This window comes from Mus caroli, unplaced genomic scaffold, assembly GCF_978045245.1.
Source record: "Mus caroli unplaced genomic scaffold, Mus_caroli_1 scaffold_5, whole genome shotgun sequence".
Lineage (NCBI taxonomy): Eukaryota > Metazoa > Chordata > Mammalia > Rodentia > Muridae > Mus > Mus caroli.
In genome coordinates this window covers 150,523,029-150,545,379 of record NW_028227260.1, presented here as the reverse complement: position 1 = coordinate 150,545,379, position 22,351 = coordinate 150,523,029, and the positions used below count along the sequence as shown (strand labels likewise).

The following is a 22,351-nucleotide window of genomic DNA, read 5'->3' as shown; positions in this document are numbered from 1 at the left end:
ATGGAGTTTCTTTCAGAGCGTCTTTGGCTTTACAGACATTCTCTCAGGACAGAAGTGGTTCATAGAAGCCAGAATGGTGCTTTAGCCATTCGCAGCATCTGGTAGTCTGGTCAACCGCGGTGGCATGGATCGTCAGTGAATCAGCCTGTAAAGCTATCAACCCCAATCAGTGCTGGCAGGCGTGTCATACAGCCTGCATGTTCACTGTCTCACGGCATCAGAAAACTGCTACCTCACAAGCTCCTCTTGCTCTCCCTCCGGGGGTTATAAGGTTCCAAAGACTCTTCTCGGTTGTCAACTTCACTACGTCTGAACTTGATGATGATTAAAACCTAAATGACTAGGTACACCTGTGAGGGATTATTTGTGACAATCCTCCTTTTATATGGGCCACAACTTTTTTTTTTTTCCTGTTTCGAGACAGGGTTTCTCTGTGTGGCCCTGGCTGTTCTGGAACTCACTCTGTAGACCAGGCTGGCTTCGAACTCAGAAATCCACCTGCCTCTGCCTCCCAAGTGCTGGGATTAAAGGTGTGCGCCACCACTGCCCAGCTAGGCCACAACTTCTATGTGGCAGCCTATAAGAAGGCCATGGAAGAAGGAAGCTTGTTCTCCCTGTCTCTCTCTCTCTCTCTCTCTCTCTCTCTCTCTCTCTCTCTCTCTCTCTCCCTGCTTGCTCTTGCTCTAGCTGGCAAGACCATTCCTTCATTGGCATTAAAGGCTACTTCTTCGGGATTCTGCCATATAGCTACTGTTGAACTACCAGGACCACAGCCTGTAAAACATTCCAAAAAATCCCATATATAAAAACAAATAGATGCATACACATATATAATTAAATGTGAATTCTGTTTATCAAGTGGTTCTAGAGAAATGAAAGTATAAGGATGATTTCTTTTTTCTTTCTTTGTGTATGTGGAGTTTTGTTTGTTTGATTGGTTGGTTGGGTTTTTTGTTTGGTTTTTGCGTTTTGTGTGTGTGTTTTTTTAGTTTGGTTTTTCCATACAGGATTTCTCTGTGTAGCTCTAACTGTCCTGGAACTCTCTCTCTCTGTAGACCAGGCTGGCCTCGAACTCACAGAGATCCACCTACTTCCTGAATGCTGGGATTAAAGGTATGTGCCACCACTGTCCTGCAAAGATTAATTTTTTAAATGTCTGAAATAGACTTTCCAGTTTGCCAACACCTACAGTAACCAAGCCCCTCCAGTTACTAAAGTAAAGCTTCTCTCGGGAGATTGGAGACTACTGAAAGCCCATGATAGGAGCTATTTTACAAACTTAAGAAGGTTATCCTGATTCACCAGTTGTGACTCTGTATGTAACACTTTTGACAATTTGTGGAAAAATAAGGCAAATGATGATGCCAGCTGGTTGCTCCCAGGATCTCTGGATAAATGAACAAAGGAAAGGAATAGGCTCTGTGACACAAATTAACCAACCAGCATTCTAGCATCTCTGGATATGGTGAAGGACAGCAGTGAACTCAGTGATAAAAACTGACCTGGGCCAGATGCTCACAAACAGCACTCACAGAGCTCATGTGGTGGGAAGTCAAACTGAAGTCCTCAGTACAAGGTTGGCTGAATTACAGTGAAAATTCAAGCCCCAACCTGGGAGAGTGTTGGCAGTTAAAGAAAGGGCATTAGTTGGTAGAGAATGGGATCCTGTACCTAGGGATGAGGATGTGTGGGAGGACCCTAGTGAAGCTGAGAACTTTGAACCCCCAGATTCTCATGAAGCAGTCTCTCCATGATCAGCAGAAGATGAACCCCAACCCACACCCACAAATCCTTTTCAGCTTTGATTGAGGAAATTAATCCTTCATTGTTCTGTTAAACAAACAGTGACTTTCTCTGATGCCAGGCAAGACAATACTAATGTCCCTACAGTTGCCTCTAGACCTATAACCAGACTAAAGGTTAAGCAGGTCCCTGGAGGGGAAGTGGAAAGTGCAGTCCATGAGGAAATGCACTACACTACTAAAGAGCTTGATGAGGTTGCTAATTCATTCAAGCAGAAGTCTGGGGGATATGTGTGGGAATAGATTTTATTAGTGTGGGATACATGTGAAGGGAATATAAAATTGGATTAGGCTGAGTTTATTGATATGAGCCCACTAAGTGAAGATTTTAGGTCTATTATGGAAGCTCACACATTTTTTTAAAAAGGTGTCAGCAGACAGTGGTGGTGCATGCCTTTTATCCCAGCACTCCAGAGGCCAAGGCAGGAAGATCTCTGTGAGTTCAAGGCTAACCTGGTCTACAAAAGTGAGCACTAGGACAGTCAGGACTACACAGAGAAACCCTCCTTAGATAGATAGATAGATAGATAGATAGATAGATAGATAGATAGATAGATGAATGTCTCCAGCTATGGTGGCACTCAAGAGACAGAGGCAGACAGATCTCTGTGAGTTCAAGCCCAGTTGATCTGTACAGCAAGTTCCAGGACAACTAGAGCCACATAGAATGTCTCAACAATAACAAAATAAAGGGGCTGGCGAGATGGCTCAGTGAGTAAGAGCACTGACTGCTCTTCCGAAAGTCCTGAGTTCAAATCTCAGCAGCCATATAGTGGCTCACAACCACCCATAATGAGATCTGATGCCTTCTTCTGGTGCGTCTGAAGTCAGTTACAGTGTACTTATGTAAGTAAATCTTTGGACCATAGCTGAGTTGACCAGAGCGAGCAGGGCAGACCAGAGTTAGTAGAGGTCCTAAAAATTCAATTCCCAACAACCACATGAAGGTTCACAACCATCTGTACAGCTACAGTGTACTCACATACATAAAAATAAATAAATAAGGGCTGGAGAGATGACTCAGCGGTTAAGGGCACCGACTGTTCTTCCAAAAGTCTTGAGTTCAGTTCCCAGCAACCACAATGTGGCTCACAGCCATCTGTAATGGGATCCGATGCCCTCTTCTGGTGTGCATGAAGGCAGCTACAGTGTACTTATATAAATAAAATAAATACATAAATCTTTTAAAAAATAACAAAACAAACAAACCAAGAAAATATCTTTTTGTTTGTTTGTTTTTTGGTTTTTTTTGTTTGTTTGCTTTTTGGAGGCAGGGTTTCTCTGTATAGCCCTGGCTGTCCTGGAACTCACTTTGTAGACCAGGCTGGCCTCGAACTCAAAAATCCACCTGCCTCTGCCTCCCGAGTGCTGGGATTAAAGGCGTGCGCCACGACGCCCAGCCCAAGAAAATATTTTACAAAATAAAGAGTAATTGAGGAATAGATCTGTCCTACTTAGGGTTTCTATTGCTGCAACAAAACACCTTGACCCTAAGCAAGTTGGGGAGAAAGGGTTTATTTAGCTTACACGTCCACAGCACCAAGGGAAGTCAGGAATGAAGCACACAGGGCAGGAAGCTGGAGGCAGGAGCTGATGCAGAGGCCATGGAGGGGAGCTACTTACTTTTTCTTCATAGCTTGTTCAGCCTGCTTTCTTGTAGAACCCAGGACCACCAGCCCAGGGATGGCTCCACCCACAATGGGCTGGGCCCTCCCCCATTGAGCATTAATTGAGAAAATTATCTTACAGCTGGATCTGATGGAGGCAGTTCCTCAAGGGAGGCCCCCTGTGCCTCTGATGACTCTAGCTTGTATCAAATTGAAACAAAACAGCCAGAACAATATCCAGCCTTTGGCCTATGAATATCACACACACACACACACACACACACACCACATTCTTTCTCTTTCTTTCTCTTTCTCTCTTACACACAAACCACACATACTTTCTCTATGTTTTGGGTTTTTTTTGTTTTTGTTTTTGTTTTTGTTTTTTTGTTTTTTTTTTGTTTTTTTCCGAGACAGGGTTTCTCTGTATATCCCTGGCTATCCTGGAACTCACTCTGTAGACCAGGCTGGCCTCGAACTCAGAAATCCACCTGCCTCTGCCTCCCCAGTGCTGGGATTAAAGGAGTGTGCCACCACGCCCAGCTTACTTTCTTTATGTTACACACACGCACACACCCTAGAAAGAAACAAATGAAATATAGGCTAAAGCCAGACATGGTGGCCTTTGTCTGTATCTCCAGCTCTTAGAAGGCTGAAGCAGGAGGGTTGCATAAGCCCAAGAGTTTGGGGAAAACCTAGGAAACATGTACTGAGACTGTTGTAGCCCCTTTCTCCCAAATCAGAACAAAATTTCAAGCTTAAAAAAAAGATTTATTTATTTATTTATTTTTATGTATGTGAGTACACTGTAGCTGTCTTCAGACACACCAGAAGAGGGCATCTGATCCCATTACAGATGGTTGTGAGCCACCATGTGGTTGCTGGGATTTGAACTCAGGACCTCTGGAAGAGCAGTCAGTGCTCTTAAATTCTGAGTCATCTCTCCCAGCCCCAATTTCAAGCTTCTTTCTTTAAAATGGGAGTAGAGCGGGGTGGGGGGAAGAAGGGAAAAGTAAAGAAATACAGGCTGAAATCTTTTTTTTTTTTTTTTTTTTGGTTTTTCGAGACAGGGTTTCTCTGTGTAGCCCTGGCTGTCCTGGAACTCACTTTGTAGACCAGGCTGGCCTCGAACTCAGAAATCCGCCTGCCTCTGCCTCCCAAGTGCTAGGATTAAAGGCGTGTGCCACCACACCCGGCATGTGGCTAAAATCTTAAAGGAATAAATGATCATACTTGTGAAAGGCTCAATAAACAACACACAAAGCAAGATCAAAGCCAAAAGGGACTGTGAGGGAAAGAAACCCAAAGCACTCATTTAGGATGTGAATGAACACACACTCAGACACAAAGACTCAATTTTATCCTGTTTCATCCCTGAGTTATGAGAGGTGAAGGGTGATGCCATGTGTAGTTTAGATTGGGTCTGAGGTTCCCCAACAGGTGAATTGGGAAGCTGACAGCGGAGCAGAATCTAGATGGCAGAGTGAGTGTGGAGAGGAACTGGCTTGCTGGAAGGAAGATTACTTCAGTCATCCCATTCATCGTCCTCTTCATCCTCACCGGTCTGATCCTCCCCTTCATCTGGAGGAAGAAAGATCCAGAGGATTTATTAATCAGGACAGGAAGGTAGGCTCAAAGGACATGAGAAAGTTCCTATGGCCTAGGAGGCACTTGGCCTGGGGTGGATGCAGAAAGACTAAAGTTCTCTGCTGAAGGCACACCCTGGGCAAAATCGGGATTATATTGCAGCAGTGGGTGTTATAGCTAGAGTTCAAGTCCATGCAGTATTGAAAAGAAAAGGTCAGGCTGGGTTTGGTGTCACACGTCTTCAATCCCAGAATTCTGCAGGCAGAGGCAAGTGGATCCAGCATGGTCTACTCAGAGAGTTCCAGAACAACCAGGGCTACATAATAGTGAGACCCTGTCTTAAAACAACAACAACAACGGGGCTGGTGAGATGGCTCAGTGGGTAAGAACACTGACTGCTCTTCCGAAGGTCCTGAATTCAAATCTCAGCAACCACATGGTGGCTCACAACCACCCATAAATGATGCCCTCTGGTGCGTCTGAAGCCAGCTACAGTGTATTTATGTATAATAATAAATAAATCTTTAAAAATTCAACAACAACAAATGTTAATGGAGTTGCACACACTGATGCATTTGTATAATTTCAGAACTCAGAAGGTTGAGGTAAGAGGATCATGAATTTGAGACCAGGCTAGCTTATGCATAATGAGTTCCAGGCTAGTCTGGGCTACATAGTCAGACCCTGTCTTTAAAAAAAGTAGAAAGAAAAAAAGAAAAGGGACTGGAGAGATGGCTCAGCAGTTTAGAGAACTAACTGCTCTTCCAGAAGTCCTGAGTTCAATTCCCAACAACCACGTGGTGGCTCACAACCCTCTGTAATGTAATCTGATGCCCTCTTCTAGTGTGTGTGAAGACAGCGACAGTGTACTCTTATACATAAAATAAATAAATGACCCTTTAAAAATAAAAATAAAAGCACCTGCCCCTGAGCCTAACAACCTTAGTTTAATCCTCAGGACTCGTAAGGTAGAAGGAGAGAAACTCCACACACATGTCAGATGCACATGTGCACCAATATACACACAGGCACAAAACCAACAAATAAATATGAAAGTACACATGAGCCAGGCGTGGTGGTGCATGCCTTTAATCCCAGCACTCGGGAGGCAGAAGCAGGTGGATTTCTGAGTTCAAGGCCAGTCTGGTCTACAGAGTGAATTCCAGGATAGCATTAGGTTCGGTTCCCAGCACCACATAAACTTGGAGTGGTGGTGCACACCTGTCATCCCAGCCCCAGGGAGGTGGAATCAGGAAGCTCCGAAGCTCAATATCATGTAGTTTGTGCTGCAGGAGACCTTGCCCCACACAACAACCGCATGTTCTTAGTCTGAACATTCATTCTAACTCCTTTGTTACTAAGTATGGCAGGCTTGAACATCAACAATAGTTGGGTAATTTATTATTGTTTCTTGGTGCATTTTTGCTAATACTGCTGGTTCAGAATGAAGCTAATGAGAATACCGTCAAATGACATTTGTTAGAATATCATCACACAATGAATTCACATTAGTCTTGCAGACAAACTTAGGTTAATACTAATATTATTGTGAAGTTGGAGTTAATGACATTATTGGGAACCTGCTCTCAACCTATTGGAACTAGGTCAAGATTAGTATTATCCCCACATCCCGGGTTAATGACAATATAATTGGCACAGTCAGTTCTTAACATCGTAGAAAGGCTAGGCTAGTGTCTGACAGCACACACAGAGCACATGGAGTGATACAGAGAAGATTAGCATGGCCCCTGTACAACGATGATGTGGACATTCATGATGCATCATTGCATATCTTTGCCCCAAAATGACTAGTTATATTAGCATACCATGAGTTGATGTGCTTATGTAGCCTTAGCTACCCTGGAACTCTCTATGTAGATGAAGCTGGTCTTGAACTCAGACTCACCTGTTTCTGCCTCCCAAGTGCTGGGGCTAAAGACATGTACCACCATACCAGCTCTGCAGAGATGGAGTTCTTTTTTTTTAAGTTTATTATTTTATGCATCAGTGTTTGTTTGCATGTACATTTGTGCCTCGAGTATGTGCCTGGTGGCTGTGGGGGCCAGAAGACACTGCCAGATCCCTTGGATCAAGAGTTTAAAGATAGTTTTGTGCTACCATCTGGGCTGTGGGAATTGAACCCATGTCCTCTGGAATAGCAGCCAGTGCTTTTAACCAAAGATGGAGTGCTTTATAACAGAATTTTCACATGATGAGCTAATGCTGTCTACCAGTTTCCTCTGAGATGAAGATTGAAGTATTCCATCTGCTTAAGCCCGAAGGTAAACAATTCAAAATGGCTTCAGTAAGTCCCTGGAACTGACCAGATTCACCAGGCCCCTTCCTCTCAGAATAAGCAATAAAGACTACTGTGAGTCACTCTCAAGACATGCCAACCACAAAGAAGACCAGACCAGCTGCCTGGAAGAGGTTTAGACCAGAGTCACTTGGGAAAGACACTTCCCAGCCTGTTATCAGCCTGCAGGCTCCAGGCTCCTAGCTTTTATGAGCTGTCACCCATGCTGTGTTGGGCTTTGGTGATACAGTTGTCTTGAATCACATCTGTTCCTGTAAATAACCCCTCACCCATATTCCTGTAAGTAACCCCAATAAAACTCATTGATTCACCACGCTGGACTTTGGTGGTACTTCCCTCTATCATGGGCTCCCTATTTAGGGTAAGAAAAGTCTTGTCACACAACTAATGATCACTGAACATATGTGGTTAATGTTCATACTGTGGGAATACCCTGGCAGATGTTAATATTACTGCCAAAGATCCACTTAATTATAATACTGCTGCCTGACGACTTGATATATATATATATATATCACCACATACATGGGCCTCCTAGTGTCACCAATAAGAGCAATACCTGGAGCTGTTTGCAAGCCAGTTCTAGCTAGCCCTGGGAGTCAGGTCACAATTCTGGCATAGAGGGCTCACCTGAGGAATGGATGACTCTACTCCTCTTCTGCATGACATGCATCAGGGCACCCACTAGACCTTCTGACTGCTGCGCGGGTGGTTGCTGTACTGAGTTCTCTAGAGCTCCAGGGGTCTGCAGCGAGAGATTGGCGCACAGAGGGCTCAGGACTGGGAGAAGAGCACTTCTCCTGCCCTTTCTTCATTTCTTCTCTCACACACTCCAGTCTCTTTCAAGGGACCACACCGATCTCCAATTTATCACTGGATTCCCCCAAAACCCGGAATCTCAACCATGGCCCACAATGTTCTGACTTACACAGATCCCCCGTTATCTATTCTGCCCATCTTTACCTTGTTCAGCTGAATTCCCTGCCGGATTTGGTCCAAAAGTGCACCCCGGCCCCCACCAGGTGCTGGGCTCCCCCCAGACACTGGAGTAGGAGGGAGCAGGGGAGGGGCGGGCCCACTCCCAGGGCAGGGTGGAGGTGGTGGTGGTGGTGGTGGTGGTGGCGGTGCTGGTGGTCCCCCAGCTCCAGGGAGTGGAGGAGGTGGTGGTCCAGATCGTCCAGTGGCTGGAGGGGGTGGTGGTGGAGGACCCCCTCGGCCCGGTGGTGGGGGCCCTCGTGGTGTTGGTGGAGGTGGGGCACCCCCCATAGGTACAGGGGGCAGTGGACCAGAGCGACCCTTATTACTCCCCACAACAGGAGGTCTCAGAGGCTGGCTTACTCCTCCTCCTCCTCCTCCTCCTCCTCCTCGGCATGGCGGTGGAGGTGGTGGGAGTGGCTCTGCAGAGGGGTAAAATGACATGTTTGTGTGGTAAGTTTTGAGGTTCAGTTTTTTGTTTTTCGAGACAGTGTTTCTCTGTATAACCCTGGCTGTCCTGGAATTCACTCTGTAGACCAGGCTGGCCTCGAACTCAGAAATCCACCTGCCTCTGCCTCCTGAGTGCTGGGATTAAAGGCGTGCACCACCATGCCCGGTTTGAGCTTCATTTTTTTCTTACACATTTCTAGGATAACAACCTTCAGGACCAGAGAAGAAGGTGCTTACCTTGGCGCCTCATCTCCTGCCGGACAGCCTCTAGACCTCCCTGGTCCTCAATAAAATCGTAGATGAGCTTGGAGGTCTCTGCGTCAGTGAGCTGGGCCTCGCTGATTCCTGCCCTGGAGAACAAGCTCCGCAGATCCGGGTCTAGGTTGTTCACCTGCTCCAGCAGGAACCAAAGGGCAGAGCAGAGTTAAAAGCAGAAAGTGAATTAGGAAGGGGCACAGATTATCACCATAGCCAGTACAGCCAAGGATCCAAGAGGGCTGTGGGAAGAGCTCGGTCTGGGTATGGGCTCTGAGCCTTGGTCAATGGGAGAGTATGTGGAAGTTGGGTGGGGGCCGGGGGGGGGGTCTTTGGAGCTACTCACATCAAATCCATTCTGGGGATCCCAGCCCACGTGGCTGACATGTCTAGAGAAGGGAAAGGGATGGCAATCAAGCCCCAGGGTCCTCTTTACCCCTTGTCCTCTCCTTCCCAGAGGGCCTCCAAAAAGCCAGAGCAAGTGAGCGAATACTTTGGTTACCATTCATTTGTCAGACTATGGCTTGGCCATGTCCCTGTCCCTCCGCCCATCTGCTCAAATTTTACAAATTTGCCCACCAATCTCTCTTTTCATCTTTGTCTACCCATCTACTCCCATAGTTACTTTTTTCCTTCCTCCCTGCTGCTCTTCCCTCTTCTTCCTCCTCCTCCCCTCCTCCACTTTCTTTCTGGTCTGTGGGCTGTTTTCTTTTTTAAAAAGACTTATTTATTTTATGTATATGAGCACACTGTAGCTGTCTTCAGACACACCAGAAGAGGGCATCGGTTCCCATTACAGATGGTTGTGAGCCACCATGAACCCTTGGTCGTAATGCTTCTTTCTCAAAGGTGCTGGGATTACAGGAGTGCCCCACCACACTTGGCAATACATTTGCATTTTTACATGTTCTCTCCACATGTGTGTTCACTCATCATACGCTATCCATTCATCCACTTGACTGTCTAGTTTATCTATCCCTGTCCGCTTTGTCTGTGAACCAATCAACCTGCATAATCTGTCTGCATCCTCAGCCACTCACCCATCCATCTACCTGCCCACTCCTACCAATCACCTGCCCGTTCATTCTTCAGCCCATTAATTAATTCTTCCCATTCACTCATCTGCCTGTGTTTCCCTCTGCTCAGCTCAGATGCTTCCCCACCCATCGGGATCCTACGGGAAGAAGTTCTCACTTGAATCCACTTGGTGCTCCGATATCAGCTTTGCTGATCTTCTTTTTCCCTGAGCGTTTCTTATCAGTTGGACCAGGGCCAGGTGCAGGGAGCCCACGGTATCGTGAACTTGTGATGTCAGGGTTCTGAATGTCGACCGTCACAAGTCCTAGAGATAGTGGACCACCTGATGGGCCTGTGGAAAAATGGTGAATGAACCACTGGCCAACACACTTATTAGCCGAACGAAGCCCAGGGGCAAGAAATAGAAAGCTCATTGGAGAAGTTTGTGGATATGTTTGATTGACATGGAGGAAACGGATGAGAAAGGTCTAAGCAAGGCCTACAGAGAGGTGGATAGATCCCAAAAAGACACTGAAAGAGTCACCAATTCGTGTGTCTTTACCATTCAAGTACTGACTCATTCATTCTCTGGCTGGTTGGCTAAAAAGCTTATTAAGTTATTCATTCATTCACACCTAATCATTTGATCTTCCTTGGATAGATCCCACTTTTGTGATTGAATTCTTTAAATGTATATTATGTGTGTGTGCATGCAAGGCACATGTGTAGAGGTCAGAGGACAACTTTGTGAAATTGTTTCTCTCCGATCTTTATGTGGATTCTGGGGCTAGAACTATGGTGTCTAGGCTTGGTGGCAAGCGCTGTTCCATCTCAGCGGCCCTCTTTGCCCACTGTTCATCTGTTTACATGCCCATTCATGAATTCTCTGAACCACCTATGCATTACTTAAATGCAAGTAAGTTTTCATCCATTTACCCCAATACTCATGTACCTATTTATCTATTTATCTATAAGCCACCATCAGTCCATCTCCCACCAATCTCGTCTGCCACCAATCTATCACCGTGCTCATCTGTCCACCCACCATCCACCTCTTTATGAATTTGCAGGCACACTCAACTACTCATTCATCTACTAACCCCCCCACCATCTCTCCAGTGATGTGAGAATCGCCACTTACCCCCATGATCTCCACCCGGGTGTGGGGGCACAGGTGGGAGCCCTCCTCTTCTCTCTGGGAAAATGGAATGAGTTCAGATCTGCCCCAATCTTGTCCCCCCACGTCTCTGGGTTAGTTCTTCATAACCTTTATTTGAACTAGAGGACTCACCCTCATTGATTGGTGCTGGTGGTGGTGGTAGCTGGCGTCTTTCTGTGGTTAAATAGGGTGGACTGAGAGCCAAAACCATGAGAGGGGCTTTTCCAGCCTCACACCCGTGCACTCACCTCTGTCTCACCTACCTCCCCCCCCAATTCCCACCAAGGCCTCCTTACCTCCACTTTGCCTCTGATTCCTTTTTTGTATCTTCTCCTGCACCAAGGCCCGGAAGGCCTGGGCTTCACTCTCATCCGCAAAGTTCAGTCCTACTTGACAGTCCTATACATGCCTTGGGGTCAGCAAACTTCTAGTACAGCCCCCACATCCCCGGGACTTTCTCATCTCCTCCCCACACCCCCCAACTGCACGCAAGGATGCACAGGCTGCTCACTTACATCTCCAGCAAAAGTGTGGAAGAACGGGGTGGGAGTGAGATAAACCAGCTGAGAGTACAGCTCCTGTTCCCAGAGTAGCCGACCAGCCTGGAAGGGGGGGGGGGGTGCATGCTGGCATCCAGGCATCCTGGGTGGCAGACCACTGGAACATGGTGTCCAGGTTTGGTGTCCCGGGGTTTTATTTAGAGCTCTTCAGCTTCAGCTCACTATCAGAGTTTGGGTTCTAGGCGTCTGAGATGGAGGATTGGGGTACGGTCTGAGAGTCAGACACCGATTGATCGATATGAGAGATTTAGGTTTGGGAGCCAAAGCCTCTATGTAGGAATTGATGGCTCCACGTTGTGAATTTAAGATTCCAGTTCTAAGAGTATTCAACATAATTTAGAACATATTTGAGGCTGAGGCTCGGGTATTTGTGGAGCAGATCAAAGTCTTGATATAAACCTTCTGAGGTCCGTCTTCTTAGACTCAGAATGAGAAAAACACAACTTGGGATCTGTATTGGTCTTTGGTTCTGGAGCTCAGGGGGTCACTGATATGAGTGAAGGCTTGGAGCTGTGGACAAAAACTGGTTTTGTAAGGTGGGAACTAGCTTTCCTGTCCGGTGGGGCAGGGGGTCACCTGTAGGCCATAAAGGCGGATGAAGTAGGACTTCTGAGGGTTATCCTTCACGAAGCACACAGCCCCGCAGTGTTCCATGGTCCAGTGCTCAGCTCCAGGGGGCAGTGCCAGGTAGAGCTGAACAACTGTGGTAGCCAGTGTCTAGGAGGGGAGAGCAGGGGTCAGTGCAGTCTGCTCATGGGCCACCAGGCCTGGTCCTTGCCTGCCTGTGGCTCTCATGAGCTTGGGGAGAGAGCTGTAGCCAGGAGGAAGGGGAGTAGACATCAAGATAATGGGGAGTGAGTGAATCTAGGGAGAGGAGATGGGGAGAAGGGGGATACAGGGATGATGGGAACAAGGAGAAGGGAAATATGGGCAAGAGGAGGAAGCAGAACGGGGAAGAAGAGGTAGAGAGGAAGAAGAGGAGAGGGAGGGAGACTGGGAGGACCAGGAGATCTCCCAACTCACCCAACATTTTCGGCCAAGAAGCTCAAAGAGTCTCTGGTTCTCATGGTCCTGGAGGAGGTTGGAAGGAATGTTCTGCTGAATGGCTGGTCCCCCTCGGCCCCCAGGCCTGCCTCCTACAGGGCCAGGGCCACTATTCATGGTGCCTTCTGCCTTAGTCCTCTCCAGCTAAGCTCTGGGTGCAGGGTAAGAAGAGGAACTTCCGCAGTGAGCAAGGGAACAGGAAGTACAATAAACCACAAGGGAAATAAGTCCTCCAGGGCCCCCCAGAGGGCCTGTCCTCCTCTCTAGGACAGGCTTGGGCCCTCCTCCATTTGCGTGGCTAGATCCAAGTTTGTAATGAGCTCAGGGCTTCTTCCTTTCTTCTTTCTTCCCAATGTCCTCTCCCTTTTTGTGCTGGGCCATTTCCTTCTGACAAGCTCAGATCAGCCTTTCTCTAGTCAGACACTGAGGGAGAGCTACGCCATCTGCAGAGCTTCTCCTTCAGGGTAGCTACACAGAGAGTAGTCACAAGTCTGTGTAGCCTCCTTCCGTCTTCCAAAAGCACCGACTTGGCCTGGGATTGAATCTAAGGCCCCAGGTGCTAAAGGGCCGTTGCATTACAGCTTTTCCTTTTAAAGGCATATTGAGCCCGGTGTGGTGGCGCACGCCTTTAGCCCCAGCACTCAGGAGGCAGAGACAGGCAGATTTCTGAGTTCGAGGCCAGCCTGGTCTACAAAGTGAGTTCCAGGACAGCCAGGGCTATACAGAGGAACCCCTGTCTCGAAAAACAAAAAGCAAAAAACAAAAAAAGAAAGAAAGAAAAGAAAAGAAAGAAAGAAAGAAAGAAAGAAAGAAAGAAAGAAAGAAAGAAAGAAAGAAAGGCATATTGAACTAATCTCTAGCTTTGGACGTTGCCACCGATATAGAAGGCCATGACTCACTTCCTCATCTTTTACTCTTGCCCCCTGTAGCTCCCTAATTACTTTCTTTTTCATTTATTTATTTCATGTATGTGGGTACACTGTCGCTGTCTTCAGACACACCAGGAGAGGGCATTGGATCTTCATTACAGATGGTTGTGAGCCACCATGTGGTTGCTGGGATTTAAACTCAGGACCTCTGGAAGAGCAGTCAGTGCTCTTAATCAGAGCATCTCTCCAGACCCCAATTACTTTTTTTTGTAAAATTTATTTTTACTTTATGTGCCTTGGTGTTTTGCCTACATGTATGTCTGTGTGAGGGTGTCAGAGTTATACACAGTCCTGAGCTGCCATATGGGTGCTGGGATTTGAACCTGTGTCCTCTGGAAGAGCAGTCAGTGCTCTTAACCACTCAACAATCTCTCCAGCCTAAACTCAGACCCCCACCCCTTTTTTTGTTTTTTTGTTTTTGATTTATTTGGTATGGTTTTTGTTTTGCTTTGCTTTGCCTTTGTTTGTTTGTTTGTTTGTTTTTAGACACGTTTTCCCTGTGTAGAGCCCTGGCTGTCCTAAAACTCACTCTATAGACCAGGCTGGCCTTGAACTCACAGAGATCCATCTGCCTCTGCCTTCTGAGTGCTGGGATTAAAGGCCTGCGTCACCATGCCTGGCCCTAATTACTTTCTTTTCAACCTCATTCGGGAAGGAAGGACATGACAGTATAAATAAATAAATAAATAAATAAATACTAAAACAACATTTTGATTGATTTTTTTTTATTATGTTGGGACTTTTTGAAAGTAGGGAACCTTTGAAGGCTTAGTTGTCTCTACTTTTGGTGATAAGGATTGGCTCCTGGGCCTTAACCATGGTAAGTACGTACTCTAACACTGAGCTGTACCCTCATGCCTTCTCATCCCATTGCCTAAGGGAGGAGGCTGGACTGAGCTGTACCCTCATGCCTTCTCATCCCATTGCCTAAGGGAAGGAGGGTACCAGGGGTAGGGACAGAAGTTTGACATGCCTAAGCAGGTTTCAGATGTGGGTACAAACCTTTGAATTGGATGTCCTCAGGGCTGCCTGGAACTTGACTGTTTATGCCTGCAGGCACAAGGTCTTCGATCCAAACTCAGGCTCCAAATGCCTTTTGAGATCATTTCTTCAACTTCTTCCAGGCTCTCACCCAGTCTCCAAATAGTTTATGGGGCCCACAACACACAGAGCTACTGACATCTCCAGATCTGAAGTACCTTACAACCTGATTCTTATTTTCTTTCATTTGCGGGGCAGGGTGTAGGACCTATAGAGTCTCACTTAGTCCAGGATGACCTTGAACTTGTGTAACTGTGGATGATATTAAACTTCTGACCATCCCGGGGATTGAACTCAGGACCTCTGGAAGAGCAGTTAGTGCTCTTAACTGCTGAGCCATCTTTACCTCCTCCCATATGCTGAGGTTAGAGATGCCATCATCCCTGGCTTTTCCAAGTACATATTTGGCTTTAAAAAGCCATTGTAGGATGCTGGGTATGGTGGCACACACTTTTAACTCCAGAATTCTGGAGGCAGAGGCAAGAAGATCACTTTGAATTTGAGGCCAGCCTGGTCTACATAGTGAATTCTAGAAGAGCCAGAGCTCTTCTAGAATTTTTTTGACCCTTGCTCAAAAAAAAAAAAAAAAAAAAAAAGTAAGGAAGGAAGGAAGAGAAAAGAGAAAAGACATTCCAGGTTGTGAGTGGCCCAGTGTGGTAGAGGCTGTGGTTTAATTTCCTTTATTGTGTGTATATGTGTACATTTCAAGGTAAACATCTCAATTAAACTCTTTCTACAATAAATGTTTTACAGACTGACTTCTGACTTTCCATGTAGTTAAGAGTTAAGGCTGGCCGGGCGTGGTGGCGCACGCCTTTAATCCCAGCACTCGGGAGGCAGAGGCAGGCGGATTTCTGAGTTCGAGGCCAGCTTGGTCTACAAAGTGAGTTCCAGGACAGCAAGGGCTATACAGAGAAACCCTGTCTCGAAAAACCAAAAAAAATAAAAGAAAAAAAAGAGTTAAGGCTGGTCTTGAACTTCTGATCGTGAAGCCCCAACTTCCCAAATACTCAAATACTGAGATTACAAGCATGTGCCACCATGATTTAGGGGATGCTGAGAATCAAACTCAGGGCCTCCTGTGCCAAGCCACTGCTCTACTGACAAGGGTTCTCTCATCTTAATGGTACACACTGAATGATGTTTACTAAGAATTTCTAGGGCTGGGCAATGGTGACACATGCCTTTAATCACAGCATTTGGGAGGCAGAGGCAGGCAGACTTCTGAGTTCGAGGCCAGCCTGGTCTACAAAGTGAGTTCCAGGACAGCCAGGGATATACAGAGAAACCCTGTCTTGAAACACTCCCCACCCCCCAAAAAAAATTTTTTTTAGGAACTAGCCCAAACTAAACACTCAAGAAGTATGTTTGTTGGGTATGGTGGCACACACATGCAATCCAAAAATTTGGAAAAGAGAGGTAGGAGGTTAGCCAAAACTACATAGTGAATTAGAGGCTGGCCTGGGCTACATGAGACCTGTCTCAAAAAGAAAATATGTTGAAGGAATAAATGGCAGGATTAATAATCTTTAATCTGATGATGTGTGTCCTCAAAGAAACTTGTCCCAGGTTTGTTCCTGTTGTTTGTTATTCTGGAACCTTCTAAAGGGGTTGGGGAAATGACTCAGTGGTTAAGAGCACTGACTGCTCTGGGGGATTGAGATGTTGCTCAGAGACTGCTCGTCGAAATAGAGCTGCCTGCCGGCAGCTCCTATACCTCTGTAAACTCCAGCTTTAGGGGAATCCATGGGCCCCGGGCATACACATAGTGCATAGGCATAGATGCAGGCAGAACACTCGCACACATGAAATTAAAATCAGCTCCCTTACTCCTATGGTTTTTTTGTTCTTCATCTTCTTCCTGCTTCTGTAATAAGAAGAATCCCAAGAGATGCCCCCTTTACTCTACAGCACATGACTTTAAACCTCCATGCTTCTGTTGTTGGTATTTTTAAAATTAACATTGACAGTTGTGATTCTGAGTGTGTTGACAGTGGCAGAGGCAGAAAGATCTCTATGAGCTCAAGGCCAGGCTGCTCAACAGTAAATTCCAGACCAGTTTAGGACTGCTTGGTGAAACTCTGTCTCAAAAAACAGAAAATTAACTATGGCTGTGTTTCTGTTCTTATTGATAAGTAGCACACAGAATTAAAATTTATACTTTTTCTCTAAAAACAAAACAAAACAAAAAAAGCAAACCACCACCAACAACAAAAAGAAAACCTAAATCGGGCTGGTGAGATGGCTCAGTGGGTAAGAGCACCCGACTGCTCTTCCGAAGGTCCAGAGTTCAAATCCCAGCAACCACATGGTGGCTCACAACCATCCGTAACGAGATCTGGTACCCTCTTCTGGAGTGTCTGAAGACAGCTACAGTGTACTTACATATAATAAATAAACCTTAAAAAAAAAAAAGAAAACCTAAATCATATAGTTGTTTAAGATTTATTTATTTAATGTATGTGAGTACACTGTCATTGTCTTCAGACACACCAGAAGAGGGCATCGGATCCCATTACAGATGGTTGTGGATGCTAGGATTTGAACTCAGGACCTTTGGAAGAGCAGTCAGTGCTCTTAACGTCTGAGCCATCTCTCCAGCCAGCCCAGCTTGTTTCTTGTTTATAGTGATACTTTGCTTTATAATTGGCCTTCCATGTCTGTGACTTTAAATAATAAAGGATTTTAAATATGTGAACGCATCTTGCTTCTGTATTAAATATGGTCTGAATATTCGAGAATTCCTGGGAAAAGCTGTGAATCCAGAATCTGCTTGACTGTATAAAGCTGCACAGACAGGAAGAGCTTGGATAGTACCTTATCCGTGGGCTGGTTTTAGCTCCTAGAGCAGCCAGCCATTTTTCACCCACCTTTGTGTCAGAACTAACATCCTGTTAGTAGAAGATAAAAACCGTTGGGAATCTATTGAAGTAGCAGACCACTTGTTCCCACCAACATAAAAGCTAGGAATGCCATCAGATAGCACCTTGGGCCGATAGAAAAGCTTCTGCCATCTTCTGAGGTACCCACCAGTGTATTTTAAATGTGTTTTGATTTATGACTGTCTTTGTTCTGTAAAACTACAAAATTGGATGAAACTGCTTGCACGTTGGAAGGTGGCATTTGGGGCCAACTAAATCTGTGTTCCCAAGCCATGGTCACTCAGAATGTCTTCAGAATAAACTATCTCCTATCCCCCCCCTTTTTAAGATTTATTTATTTATATATGAATACACTGTTGCTGTCTTCAGACACACCAGAAGAGGGCATCAGATCTATGGTTGTGAGCCACCATGTGGTTGCTGGGAATTGAACTCAGGACCTCTGGAAGAGCAGTCAGTGCTCTTAACATCTGAGCCATCTCTCCAGCCCCTCCTATTTCCTTTAAGATGCGAGCTGTGTGTGTGTGTGTGTGTGTGTGTGTGTATTAATAATGGGCAGATATTGTATTGATATCACTCCAAAGAAAAGACTAAGTGCTGGAAGGATGGCTCAGTGGTAAAGAGCACTGACTGCTCTTCCTGAGTTCAACATGGGGAGGGGCCAATCACTGTTTCTTACGAACTAGCTGAGACTGAGTCGGCACAGTTTACTCCTGAGGTGTTTCATAAGGCCAGGAGCATGTGGGTGGGTTAGGAGCCCCGAGGCCAGGCAGGGTGAGAGAGGAACCGGGTGTGTGCAGAGAGCATCTGCAGAGATAAGAATCTCTTGTGCTGGGCTGAGGGTTGAACTCTGTGCTGCCTTGTGTTTCAGAGGCTTTAAAGTTCATCTTGGGGAACACGGTACGCGCGCGCGCGCGCACACACACACACACACACACACACACACACACACACACAGCTCGGAAGCTAATGGGGCTAATGGGCTAGAAGCAAAATATGGAGCTATCCAGCCTGGGCTCTGGCTCTGGCTCTTGTTTTCTTTTTCTTTTTTTCTTCTTCTTGTTTTCTTGTCATCCGTGTCCTTTCTGGTCAGCTCCGACTATCTCAGTTCCCTCTTCCTCAGGATAGAAAATAGTAGTTAAGATCACTGAGATGAATAAGACCATTGGAGTAATGTGATGAAGATGTGGGCGAAATCTGGCAGGTTATAATTATTTTTTAAAATAATTATGTTATTATAATTATACATCATCATCATTATTACTTGAGGCAGTCTTATGTAGCCCAGACTGTCTATGTAACTGACGATAGGTACCATCTCCTGAGTGCTAAGATCACAGTGTGTGTCAGTCAACAAGTCTGGGTGGGTTATTATTTATTGTTATTCTTATAAAATATCAGAGTACTCCCCAAAAGCCCCTCCCCACCCTCCTCGGCCTCTCCTGTAATCTCAGTGCTCAGAGGTTAGGTAGGAGGATCTCCTGGAGTTTTAGACCACTGTGGCCAGCACGGTACGTTCGAGGCCAGCTTGGACATACATAGTATGCGACCTTGTCTCTAAAATAAAAACCAGGTCGCCCCAGCAAGTCTTTCTTCCCTCACAAATGCTGTGGTCTCAGGACTGAATCCACCCTGAGAATTGGTGTTCTGGGAAGTAACCACTCCAAAGCCTGCGATGCTAGCGTGGCCCAAACCACTGCGTGTGGCCTGGGGGGCGCCCACGTCGCGACCCCTGCAACCCGGCGCATGCGCGGCCGCCCGGACGGAACCACACGGCTGCCCGGCGAGGGGGAATCGGGAGCGGAGCCGCCGCCCGCGCTCCCGCGCGCCACTGCGGAGGGCGGCATTCTTGGGACGTTCCACTTGCTGAAGGGGGCGCAGTGAGGAAGCGGCGCCTGGCCACGAACGGCCACCAGTCCGCTCGCCCTAGAACCCCGTCATGGTATGTCTTCTTCATGGTGACTCTGGCGGATGGCAAGATCGAGTCAGCGGAAGGCTTCTATGCCACCCACCACGTTCACCCGCTTTCCCCTAACCCCCTAATCCTTCCTTTTGGAACCGGCTCCCAAGGCACTCGCGCAGGCCATTGGTTCGGAAGCTGCCCTGGTGAGCTCTGATTGGTCCTCTTCCGGATGGAGGCGGGTCTTCCTTTCTGAGGCTGCGGCCCTGGGAATAACGTGGCTCCGCCTCCACCTTTGCACCAGGTTCCTGCAGACTGCCTCCGGGCATGCGCAGTGATTGTAGCCAGTGACATTCTGCCAAAGCTGGCCTTTAGCATCAGAGACCTTGGGTCATGGTTTCAAATACCACCTCAAGTCTGTAAAAGTCGTGAATAAAAGGCCAGTGGAGGGTACTTGTTTACTGTGGAAGGTTAGTGAGATCGCACTACAGGGCTCAGAGCTTCTGTAGTGAATACCTTAATAGCCAGCCTGGGTCATATAAGTCAATTTTTAAAAATTGTTTTTTGTTGTTTGGTTCTTTTGAGAACAGGGCTCAGTGTAAATTTTTTTCTTCAAACACTGTAATCTTTCAGTGATCCCTGATCATGTATGGCAGAAGCCGAACTTTGCTGGCACAGGCAAGTGGATCTCTTTGAGTTTGAAGCCATCCTGGCTACAGAGCAAGTTCCAAGGTTTCAGGACAGTCAGAACTACACAAAGAAACTGTCTCAAAACAACAACAACAACAAACAAAGACATGCCACAGGAGAGTGAAACATCATGGTAGGAGTAAAGGCTTTAGGGCTGGCTAGGCCGTTAAGAGCACTGACTGCTCTTCCAAAGGTCCTGAGTTCAAATGCCAACAACCACATGGTGGCTCACAACCATCTATAATGAGATCTGATGTCCTCTTCTGATGCGGCTGAAGTCAGCTACAATGTACTTATGTATAGTAATAAATAAGTCTTTGGGCTAGAGCAAGCAGGGACTGAACAAGTGTGGCCGACTTGAGCAAAGCAGAGGTCCTAAGAAATTTAATTCCCAACAACCACTTGAAGGCTCACAACCATCTGTACAGCTACAGACTCACATAATTCTTTTTTTATTTGTTTTGTTTTTCCGAGACAGGATTTCTCTGTGTATCCCTGGCTGTCCTGGGACTCAGAAATCCACCTGCCTCTGCCTGCCAAGTGCTGAGATTAAAGGTGTGTGCTACCACTGCCCGGCTAAAAATCTTAAAAAAAAAAAAAAATGGCAGGCAGTGAGTTCCAGGACAGCCAGGACTATACAGAGAAACCCTGTCTCGAAAAAAACAAAATTGGGAGCCCAAGAAACATTTCTCCATACTAAAAATGCTCCTTAGAATGAATTTGAAAAGAATTGAAACATGGACTTCAGAAATGTCTTCTCTGTGGACTTTGAAAATAAGAATTAACTGGTATAGATTCTAAACTAAAGTTATTAAGCAACTTTTCCCTTCAAACTTAGATTTTATTTTATTTTTTTTAAAAAATGAATTTGCCGGGTGTGGTGGCGCACACCTTTAATCCCAGCACTTGGGAGGCAGAGGCAGGTGAATTTCTGAGTTCGAGGCCAGCCTGGTCTATAGAGTGAGTTCCAGGTCAGCCAGGGCTACACAGAGAAACCCTGTCTCAAAAAAACTAAAAAAAAAAAAAAAAAAATGAATTTAAAAAGCTTTAAAATCTTACTTATTGCCATCAGTTATCTTCTTCTACAGCTGACACAATATTTGGTTTTTGTTTGTTTCTTTTTAAGACAGGTTCTCTCTGGTCCTCAGTGGTCTGAAACTATGTAAACCAAGCTGACCTTTAACTCAAAAAGTTCTACCTGCCTCTGTCTACCTTGTTGCTATTAAGTGCATGTCACCTCAGCTGACAACACAAAACATTTTGAAGTACTTTAATTGTAAATTTTCTTTGATTTTTTTTTTTACTACAAAATATTGGATTTTTTTTTCTTTGTTTTCTCCAAGTACTACAGAATGAAGTACTTCTGCATGCTAGGAAAGTGCCCTACCACCGAGATATGTCCTGGGTCCTATTTTTGCCTTTTTAAAAAAGATTTATTTATTAATATACATAAGTAGACTGTAGCTGTCTTCAGATGAGCCAGAAGAGGGTGTCAGATCTCATTATGGGTGGTTGTGAGCCACGATGTGGTTGCTGAGATTTGAACTCAGGACCTTTGGAAGAGCAGTCAGTGCTCCTACCCGCTGATCCATCTCACCAGCCTGCCTTTTTTTTTTTTTTTTAAGATTTATTTATTATACGTAAGTAGACTGTAGCTGTCTTCAGACACACCAGAACAGGGCATCAGATCTCATTAAGGATGGTTGTAAGCCACCATGTGGTTGCTGGGATTCAAACTCAGGACCTTCAGAAGAGCAGTCAGTGCTCTTAACTGCTGAGCCATCTCTCCAGCCCCCTATTTTTGCCTTTAAAAAACAAAACAACACAACAAACAAACAAAAAATGTTCAGTTTCTCTTGTTGCCCAGGCTGTTCTGAAACTTGTAGACAAATCTGGCCTTGAACTCAGAGATTTGCTTGCCCCTGCCTTTGGACTTCTGGGGTAAAGGCCACAGGGGTGGGCCATAAAATTTTTTTTAATTTTTTGGTTTTTTGTTTTTTGGGTTTTTTTTTTTTTTTTTCGAGACAGGGTTTCTCTGTATAGCCCTGGCTGTCCTAGAACTCACTCTATAGATCAGGCTGCCCTCAAACTCAGAAATCCACCTGCCTCCCAAGTGCTGGGATTAAAGCTGCAGGA

General features: G+C 45.9%; 1 protein-coding gene and 1 non-coding gene across 2 annotated transcripts; one reads left to right on the top strand and one right to left on the bottom strand.

Annotated features, from left to right (window-relative positions):
* Positions 1 to 4,276: 4,276 nt before the first annotated feature.
* On the bottom strand, positions 4,277 to 12,915 carry Was (WASP actin nucleation promoting factor). The gene is made up of 12 exons (XM_021153810.2): positions 12,753 to 12,915; positions 12,306 to 12,446; positions 11,685 to 11,771; positions 11,466 to 11,568; positions 11,302 to 11,343; positions 11,152 to 11,205; positions 10,188 to 10,362; positions 9,340 to 9,382; positions 8,976 to 9,129; positions 8,277 to 8,710; positions 7,944 to 8,058; positions 4,277 to 4,990 (listed from the first exon to the last, which is right to left on the bottom strand). The coding sequence occupies exons 1-12, from the start codon at positions 12,888 to 12,890 to the stop codon at positions 4,935 to 4,937; spliced, it is 1,542 nt and encodes a 513-aa protein (XP_021009469.1). The 5' UTR covers positions 12,891 to 12,915; the 3' UTR covers positions 4,277 to 4,934.
* LOC115030135 (U6 spliceosomal RNA) lies at positions 6,688 to 6,792 on the top strand. Its single transcript, XR_003835760.1, has one exon. It is a non-coding gene; the product is annotated as a U6 spliceosomal RNA (small nuclear RNA).
* Positions 12,916 to 22,351: the final 9,436 nt, after the last annotated feature.